Source organism: Myiozetetes cayanensis, unplaced genomic scaffold (assembly GCF_022539395.1).
Source record: "Myiozetetes cayanensis isolate MyiCay16 unplaced genomic scaffold, myiCay2020 scf9, whole genome shotgun sequence".
Lineage (NCBI taxonomy): Eukaryota > Metazoa > Chordata > Aves > Passeriformes > Tyrannidae > Myiozetetes > Myiozetetes cayanensis.
Window position 1 is genome coordinate 24,394,685 of NW_026088185.1, and position 9,646 is coordinate 24,404,330.

A 9,646-nucleotide genomic window follows, 5' to 3' on the forward strand; every position below is an offset into this window, starting at 1 on the left:
CTGCTTGCTGTGACAGAGGTGGGAAGCTATGATCTCTAATAGCCTTGCACTCCAGCTGCAGAAAGAATACAGGGCACCATTCAAGTGGACACTGTCTTTCTACCCTGTGAGGTTTTTATGTCCACACCATGAGAATTCAATCCTCCTAAAGGACAGGGAGGTGCTGATACACAACAAATTGCAGGAGACTCACCAGGATGCTGTTGTGGCAAAGGAGGGCTGCATGTCAGGCTGTATGAACAAGCCTGTAGTCATTAAATTAAGGGAAGCAGTTATTCCCCTGGATGTGACATTGGTGATCAAAGCTTGCCCTACATTAAGCATCAGGTTCGATCAGATGCCCTCCAAATGTGCTTTCCAACCTGAATCATGCAGTGAATCAATGAAGAGGAAAGCCTTGTCACCTGTTACGGAGCTGGGTGAGAGAAGGCTGGGCTCACCCACCTCTCCTGTCCTCTCCTCTCCTCTCTCTGTAGGTCCAGGCCATGCACGATTACACCGCCACCGACAGTGATGAGCTGCAGCTGAAGGCCGGGGATGTGGTGCTTGTGATTCCATTTGAGAACCCTGAGGAGCAGGTGAGTGGGGAAGATGGGGTGTGAGCCTGGCCCATGTGAAGCCAACGGGATTTCTAGAGCTGCTTCTTTCTTCACTAACAGTCGGCTGGCTGGATGCAGAGCCATTAGTTTGTGGCTGGGAGCTGGCAAGAGAGATGATTGTCCTTGAGCTTGAGATTGGCTTCCTGCAACAGGGGGGAGAACTCTTCTTGTTACTGGAAAGTGGAGACATTATCCTGCATAAAGCATATGGAGTAGCCTTGGGTTCCTGTCCCTATCAGAACATTTCAGCCAATACTATGGCTCCTGTAATCAGGGAGTCCAACAGAGCCCATATTTTACCTCCTCACTGCCCCTTAAATTGATACACATTCCCTGTGATCACTACAGCACTTCAGGATGATTTTTTTCTCCTGTTTTGAGAAATTTTGGAGCTCCAAGAAAGCAGCTGGCAGTGGATGGTGCCTTGTACTTCACCATAGCAATGGCTGTTTCCAAACGACCATGTTTGATCAGGAGATGGCAGCAGAATCAAAGGCTGGAGCAGGTCTCTCAGCCCCAGAGAACAGACTTGCTGCCCATCTTCAACTTGAATTTAATTGGCCATATTTTTCTTTGAGTTATTTCTGGAAGCCTTGACTAAGTCCTCTTCACTTGCTGTGTTTGAGGGGCACCCAGCTGATAATCTGCAGCAGTATTACTTCTTCCACTGAGAGAGATGGTGTTTCTATAAAATTCATGGTCACATCTCCAGGTTTTTTGGAAAAGAAAGAAAATTCTCCAAATCGATTCAACAGTTATCAGCTCTTTGGGTTTGGCCAAGTCCAGACAAGATCTGGATTCCACAAGAGATAAAGGGCAGGTGAGGTAGTTCACTACCTCAGAAGACGTGGATCCTCTTTGTGGCTCATCTGTTGGCTTTGTGAATTATGAAGGCAGATTGTGCTGATGCCTGTGAAATGGAGCTATAATCTGCCAACAGTTCCCACAGAGCTAGGGGGGACAGGCTCTTTGGGGAACACACGGTGATTCCTTCTGGAGACAAGATTTAACTGAGTGAAACTGCCCTGCACAAGCATTTCTGAGCATTTCTTTCTCAGAAAGCTTTCTGGATGGGAAAAGACTGGCAGCTCCCCTAGTTTCTGTGGTAGGAGTTGGCGTTTGTGGAGCAGTTTTTCAACGCCCTGTGTTTGCACTCTAGCTGGATGTGGGTGCAACAGCCATGAACTCGAGACTCTCCAAGCTGCAGAGGGTGAGCTCTGAGTGTTGCTAACATAACACTGTAGCTGCACTGAAGCCCCTTAACCCTTCTACAGTGCATCCTGTGCTACAGCTCATTTCCTAACCTTGACTGTCCCCAGCCAGAAAATGCTGGCTGTTAACATGTGCATGAACTGTGCACGTGAGTGGAGGAAGCTTAGGATAATAGACTGTTGTCCATGTCCCCATCTTGCAGCTTAGGTATCAGTTTGTGGGTAAGTCATCCAGGCCTGGATTCACCTCTCTTGATAGAAGAAAGGGTTGAAGGCAGCAATGCTTTGAAGCTGGCACTTAAGTGGCATGGTTTAAAATTGTTAGGGCTCAGGCTGGGTCCTTGTGTCTAATCCCTAGAGCTGAGGAGACCCCTGGTAGCAGGATGTGGTGGGAGTGATGCATGCTGTATGGCACAGACGCTATGTGCAAATGGATGAGCTTTTGTGCTTGGCGTGCTGTGGGCTGGGAGCTGCCTTCCAGACACTTGGGCCCAATGTCTTCTGCCTAGTTGTTTGTCTTCCTGATTTATGGCATGTCAATCGTCCCACAGCCCCTGCAGCTGGCGGCTGCAGATGGGCTCCCATCTCATGCCATTCCCGTGACATCTCCTGGATGTTAAAATCTCAGGCAGCAGCAAGGGCTAAGTGAGCCTGCAGGCACCCAGAGCTATGCAGCTCTTGTGCCTCATGCTGCACCCTTAACCTGTAGGCTGCCCCACTGCAAATGGCTCACATGAGAGGGTACATTTGCATGCTGAAGGGGTGCTTCCGTGGTGGCAGCTCCAAGACATGTGGAGAATGGTGAGCTGCTGAGCTGCAAGCACAGCTGAGCTGCAAAAACTGTAGCCTTCCCACCTTGAATATCTTGTCTCCCTCATATGCCTAGGATGGAGCAGAAATCTTGATGCTAGACAGCCTGCAGGCAGAGGGTGAAAAGTCTGGTTCTCCTCATGAGCAGATTCTACTAAGCAGGACTCCATTTGACTCAGTGAAAATTCATAGATGTTTATAGATGTATAGGTTGGTGGCTAGGGAAGACCCTGCAGAGACCTTGAGTCTTAAATCATGTGCATCCAGAGTCTGAGAGTTTTGCTGAACTCACGCTGCATCAAGCTCAACAGACTGCTGAGTTTTGGGAAGATGTGTTGCGCTTCTCAGCTCCCAATTCTCATAGATCAGAATTTCAGCATGGCAAACAAGACTTATTTTGCCTGTACCACCTAATGCTAATCATCAGGCACTCTGACTGAAGCAGGGGATGAGCACTTCCAGGGACTCATTCTTCCTTTCTAGAGAGCTGTGCCCAAGATGAATGGGTTGAATTACACTCTGGAGGTGCCTGTCTCTTTTATGGCTATGGAAAATGCTGGACCCCTCATGTTTAGGTGGTGAAAGGTGAGATAGGTGATTTCCATCCTATAGCTCTAGGGTCCCTTTTGGCAGAATTTCTCCTGCTTTAGTGGGTGTAAATGACAATATGTTTCTGTTACACTTCATTCTTTGCAGTTTCACTGTGTCTGCACAGTCTGGGTCAAATTGGAGCTTTGGTACCAACTCTGGTGGGATGTAGCATTCTTTCTGTTTAAAACAGAACAAATGAATTTTTTCCTTCTTCCCCATACTCCTACTGGATTGTCTCCAAGCCAAATACAAGCATGGCTTTGATAATACCTTGACCCCTCCTTGGCCTGCACTCTGTAACAAAAATCCCTGCTCACATCTGTCCCTTATCACTTGATTTCTGTCTTCTCCTCCAGGATGAAGGATGGCTGATGGGCGTGAAGGAGTCTGACTGGATCCAGCATAAGGAACTTGACCAATGCCGAGGGGTTTTCCCAGAGAATTTCACAGAACGGGTGCAGTGAAAGTCCAAGCCCATCAGCTGCATTTCTGCTGGAAGAAAGCAAGTTTTCTGATAGAAAATTGAAAAAAGAACAATGGAAGGAAAAGAAGAGAGAATTTTAAAGGATCAGAAGCCTGAAAAAAAGTCAGCTTAAAGAGTGTGTTCTTCTCCAAGGGCAAGGTTTCAGAAATAAATTGAAATTCAAAGTGTTATTGAAGTATACACATATTAATAATAATAAGGCAATTCAGATACCCTCTTTCCCCTTTGGTTTAAACAGCATTTGAATTCAAAGGACTGTTGCAGAAGCAACTCAGTGTGGTTCTCTAAATACTGCATTGACTGAATTGGTGAGATGTCAGTCTGATCCCTGGAAAGGCAGTATTTGTCTAACAGCTTGAGAGTAGAAGGTCCATTTGCTCTTGAGTGGGTTAATCTGTTTTGTCTTGAAGGTGGCTTGCATGGCAACCATAAAAATTCAGCCTTCCCTACATGTTCAACCTACAGTAGGCCAGACTTTCTGTTATGCTGTTGAAAAAAAATGCTTAGTGTATAGTGTTCACCAATACAATGTATGTGTGTGTGTGTATTTTATTTTCTTCCTTTAAAACAGTGTTACACAAACTGTGATTTTGTACATGTAAAGATAGAAGAAACTACATGGAAAGGGCATGAAGAAGGTGAAATGTGTGAAGCTGTACTCAGTCCAAAGTTCTTTCAAATGCAGACACTTAAATTCTCACAGTAGTGTTAGCCTGTGAAATCCTAAGGGGAATGGACAAATTCAAGAGGAAAACCAAGGAAAACAAACATACCATTTGGATATCTCTGAAATTTAGGAGAGGAAATCCTCTGCCCTCCCTGCCCCAAACCCTATAGGCGATTTCAGAAAAGCTTAGATTCATGTAGATGGAAGATAGCTCTAAAATCTACTGGTTAGAAAATTTGCTTTTAAAGAAAGAGATAAGGGAATAATTTTATTTTTTTTCTGTAAGAATATCTAAGAAAAAACACCGAGGAAAAAACAACTTGCTTTCTGTGTTTTTCATTGGCATTGTTTTTTGTGGAATTGTATTACTTATCTTCCTTTGAAGCGTTCTGTAGGTGAAATGTCATTAGATCAGCTTTCTCCAGTGCTGTGCTGATGATCAAGTTAACCTCTATGAAAACTGGACTCTCGAAATGCTCGTTTAAAATGGCTGCGTGACTTCATGATATTTTAATAGAAAGGAAGGCAAGATATCAAAGTGTCAGTGTCAAGGAGACACTCTGCAGTCTAATACTGATGCTGAGTCCTTTCCTATACCTTCCCTTTGCTTCTGTTTGTTTTTGAGTTTTGTTTCTTTAGTTTAGACAAGCAGATGACAAGGCTGTTTCTAAGTGCATATTACACTTGTTAAAGTAAGCCGGTCTGACTCTCCAAGACTCTAAAGTCCCACAAAGGTACTTTAAACTTTACTTGAATACTGATGCAGCTGGCAAGCAAGTCAGGTTATTTTAATTTTTTATGGCTTCCCCTCTTCCCCCATGATAGTTTTGCCCTGAGGGATTTTTAACAGTGAGGTTACCTCCTGCTGCAAAGGGACAGGATTACTCTGAAATTATCTTCTGAACTGTTAGAGTTGGCTTTTGTCAAAGCTGCACAAAATGCTGACAAAGACTACTGAAAAGCCCACCTTTTCCAATCTATTTGGATTATTCACAGAACAACAGAAAAAAACATTGTAGGGCAAAAATTGTGGTTTTTAACAACAATTAGTTCAGAGGGACAGATCTGATCTTGATTAGCAAATATATTCTTATAAATGCATGAATTATTGGAGTTCCTGCTGTTTTCAGTCTGAAAGATGATCCATGATAGCTATTTACAGCAATTAATAGGCATAAAATCTGTTCTACATACACAAATCCACACAAATCCCTTCTCTCTCTCTTTTTTTTTTTTTTTTTTTTTAACTAAATGTGCAGGAATTTATTTTACATCACTGTTAGAAAACCCAATCATATTTAGGAGTAACTGCTCACAATACAGAAGGACTGGACTCCACAAGTTGTAGTATGGTGAGCTGTTGCTTTAGAATACTGCCCTGTTTGATATATATTTTTTTTTCTTTTTCATTAGGGTTGTCTTTATTATTACTCTTTTTTTTTTTTTCCAAAATATCTATTTTTATGCATTTGTGACTCCCATTACTCCTTTAAAGATTATTCATATAAAATATACTTTTAAATATACATAGAAATATATATATATTAAAAAGCGGGTTGATCCAATTAACATAATGCTGTCAGCTTAAAATGTTTATTTTTATGCAAAACCTGTGGATAATAGCTTTGGGTTTTTTTTTTTAAAAAAACAAGATTCTAAGTACCAGAGCTGTGATTTTTGTCTTGTAGTAAGTGTTATAGACCATTTAGAAAGCTGTGCTGATGCCTAATTTATTGTGGGGTTTTTTAGCTTTTGTTGTTGTCTTCTGCTGTGTTTAAACCAGATGACTGTCCCAACAAAGATCCTTGTAAGGCCTTTTCATTTTACTGAGCTTGCAAAGTAACTATCCAGTACTGTATTGTCCCTGCAGAAGCGGTAGCACTCTGCAAAAAAGGGATGTTGTTTTCAGGTCACGAGTGATGCTCCAATATTGCCAGTGGGGAGGGCCTTGTGCCTCTCTCCATTTGCTTCCCCCAACCCAAAAACCCCAAGCCCTACACTCCTTTGTTTAGAGCAGGTTAGGGTGGGTTACCTGGATCTTGCATGGCTCACAGATAAGTGGTGTCAGCACATCTCAGTCAGATTCTGAAAATGCGGGATCAGACCCACAGTTTATAAATTGCCTTATATGAGAATAGGATGGCATAGCTGTAAACTTGTAGATGGCTATGTTTTCTGGAACCCGGAGATCTATCTCCTGGGTCATATTGAGCCCCTTGTAAACAAACATGGCTCCTCCCATTTTCAGTATTTTTACATCTCCTAAATACCTTGATTCTGGTTGGTATTACCTGATGAAATTAATTTCCCATCTTCTTTGGCTTAGGTCTAATTCAAATAGAAAGAGGGACAAGTAAACTCCCAAGTAGGCTGTGCCCACAGTGGTTTTTCAGTTTGCAGGCTGAACTGAAAAATCTGAGGAAAAAAGTTGTAAGGGTGACCTGAGACAACTTTTTTCCCCATTATCTCAGTGGAATGAAAAAGAAAAAGAATGAAACAAACAAACAAATCCTTTCATGCCAAAATGAAACATTCATTTCTAAGGTTGCTTTTTAACTTTTAGAAAAATGTTGTGTCTTGGGCTATAACAAATTGCTTTGAAGCAAAAATGTGAAACCTTCTGTTCTGAAAATGCTGAAAGAAAATGTTTTAATGTTAGTAGTCTTTTTACCTTTGCCTTTCTTCTTAATCTGATGACTGGTTACAGTTAATTCTAAACTGTATTTTTTTGCGAATACATTATCCACTGAAGAGAACCCAAAGAAGCCTATTGCCCAGTTCTGCTCCACTGACAGGCACACTGGACACATTTCAGGGATTACCTGGTATCTGGCCCAGCAAAGCTGCTGTTTCCCCACTTAATAATCCTCCACTTGATTGTTTTACTGGGTGAACAATAAAAGCATCTCTCATCCCGTGCCATTGACTGGTTTTGTAGCCTGGCTTAGAAAGACATTCTTGCTCTGGTCTCAGTTTGGTCACAGATTTATGACTATAGATTTATGATACTACTCCAGTTTGAGCCTAATCCTATTGTGCAGTGGGAATTATCATTTGCTGAACTGATAAGAAAGAAATAAGGCATTACCTTTTCTCCCTTTTTCTGTCTTAGCAGTGTCAGTAGTATATCTTTATTAGATAGAATTAAGGAAGGTCCCAGGATAAAAATGAGTGTGGTGTTCCAGGCAAGACTCCTGCATATTCTGCTGTTTTCCATGGGCATTCCTCAGCTGTCTGCTTTTATCACCTTTGTGTTTCTTGGCTGTGAAGGTGATGCAGTAAAAGGGGTTGTGCAGGTTCATTCCAGCTGCTCTGAGCTGGTCCTGCTTTGTGTGATTTGGTTGCCACAGTCCTTGAAGCTTTGTTCACAGTTGCAGAACCCTTTCCTGCCCCACTGTCCAAAGACTGTGGCCAAGGCAGACACCCCCAAGTCAAAGGGGATCTGAAGTAGGAGTGAGGGCTCCATATTCTGCCTGGAATTGGGATGTCAGCCCAATTAAGTTTTGCAGCAGTCTCTGGAGGCAAAAGGCCCAAGGCCAAGGAGATACTGGGAGAGGATAGAGAGATGATCCATTAGCATTTTCATTTTGGGTTGATGTGCTGCCTCTCCTCTTAGTTTCAGGGAAGTCCAGAAACTCTTTATTTAGGGCTGAGAACAAAACACAAATACAGATGTGCATGGTCAATGTGATAACAGTTGCCTTTCACCTGCCAAGGGCACTGAGTTTAGAATTTCCTCTTTCCTGCTTTGTGCTAGACAAACTGAATGCTCTGCCAGTGTTGTAAATATTTTGGATGCTGTGCAGTCAATGCCCCAAAACAGGGAATAGTCTTTGCTGGAGGATACAGAGGTGTCTCTCCGCTCTTTCTAGGAGGACCTACAGATCTTCCACAGACAAGGCCTGTGTACATCTAACACAGTAACCTCTGATCTCAGTAGCCTGTGTATTTTCATTATCTGGCCTCACTCTCCAGCTCCTCCCACTTCCCAGCCTCTCCCATACTCTTTGAGGATGATGGCAGCATAGGCCATGTCCCACCAGCCAAAAGTGCAAAGCTAGAAGATGCACAAACATGTCCATCAGCAAATCCTACACCCTAATGCAGTTTCATAGTGCTGATATCAGGAAAACAAGCAACAGCTTTTTGTCTCTGGGCTGCCAAAAGGGAAGCTGTTCCTTGCCACCCTGGTACTGATGCAGACACCTTTCTGCATGCGTGCTCTGGTTCGGACATTACTGCATAGCAAACTCCTGATGGAAAGGGGCTCTGTGGTCCTCAGAGGTGGATTGTGCCACCAGTCTTCATGAAGCATCAGGTCTGTAGCTGATGCATGGGGTCTGAGAATTAGAAGGTTCTTTTGGAAATTTTGCTTATGAAACTAAATAGACAAGCTACAGCTGTGAAGACCGATCTGTATGAGCTTGTACTTTGATGTGTCCTATGGCTATAATTTCTTCACCTGTTTTGCAGCATATTCTGCTAATCCTGATGCTAGTCTGCATTTCATGTAGAAGGTCCCTACTTGAAACTTGCCAGATGCAGTTCTGGGCTTATTGCTTCTCTTTAACTGAATTAAATGGGAACTACTTTGGCAATGTATTAGCAATCTCTTTTCCTTCTGTTTGTTCAGTCTCTGAGTTTAATCACAATGACCTGAGAAATGTTTGAGGGTTGAGTGTGGGATTTTTTATTATTTTAATTTTTGTTTTGTTTAAACAAAGCTGAACAATTCCCATTGTATTCAGAGCTGTGACGCCCAGTTCCAGTGACAAGTGCTAGATGAATTTGTCCCATCTTGTTTCTTGGCGATGTTCAGAAATATAATTTGTGTCATCCTAAGTCTTGTGTCAGTTTTTCTCTCACTTATTTTCCTCTACCTTTATGTTAAGAAGCTGAAACAATTCAAGAATTTTTCTCCTCAGAGAGGTGAGTAGCTTCAAAGAGGTTTGGTGTCCAGGCACATTTAACACTGGGAATTCTTACAAACACATGGGATGGAGAGGGCGATGCTGGTCCTTCCATGAATGACTACTACAGTAGAATAAACTCTTCTAGTAGCCATCTCTGTTCCAGTTGATTGTGAGGACCTGACAGCAATCAAATGTAGTGTAGAGAAGGATTTAAGATCTTTACTTTTTAATAGCTACTGACCCCTAATTAACGTGAGCTTCATTCTCTAAGGCAAATCTGTTGTAAATATGACACTGCAAGGGCATTCCATCCCATCTGGCCAAACTTCTCCCAGTTCCCTCTGGCCTGTTGCCACACCTGCTCTCTGTTC

The 9,646-nt window shown here is 42.7% G+C and overlaps 1 protein-coding gene across 12 annotated transcripts in view; it reads left to right on the forward strand.

The window, feature by feature from the left end:
- Positions 1 to 9,204, forward strand: part of BIN1 (bridging integrator 1) — a 97,065-nt gene extending 87,861 nt beyond the window's left edge. For all 12 annotated transcript variants that reach the window (XM_050339432.1, XM_050339434.1, XM_050339440.1 and 9 more), the window contains 2 exons: positions 477 to 578; positions 3,568 to 9,204. In XM_050339432.1, the coding sequence (XP_050195389.1) occupies positions 477 to 578; positions 3,568 to 3,675 (210 nt within the window). In that variant the 3' untranslated portion in view covers positions 3,676 to 9,204. The remainder of the gene's footprint in view (positions 1 to 476; positions 579 to 3,567) is intronic.
- The last annotated feature ends 442 nt before the right edge of the window (positions 9,205 to 9,646 follow it).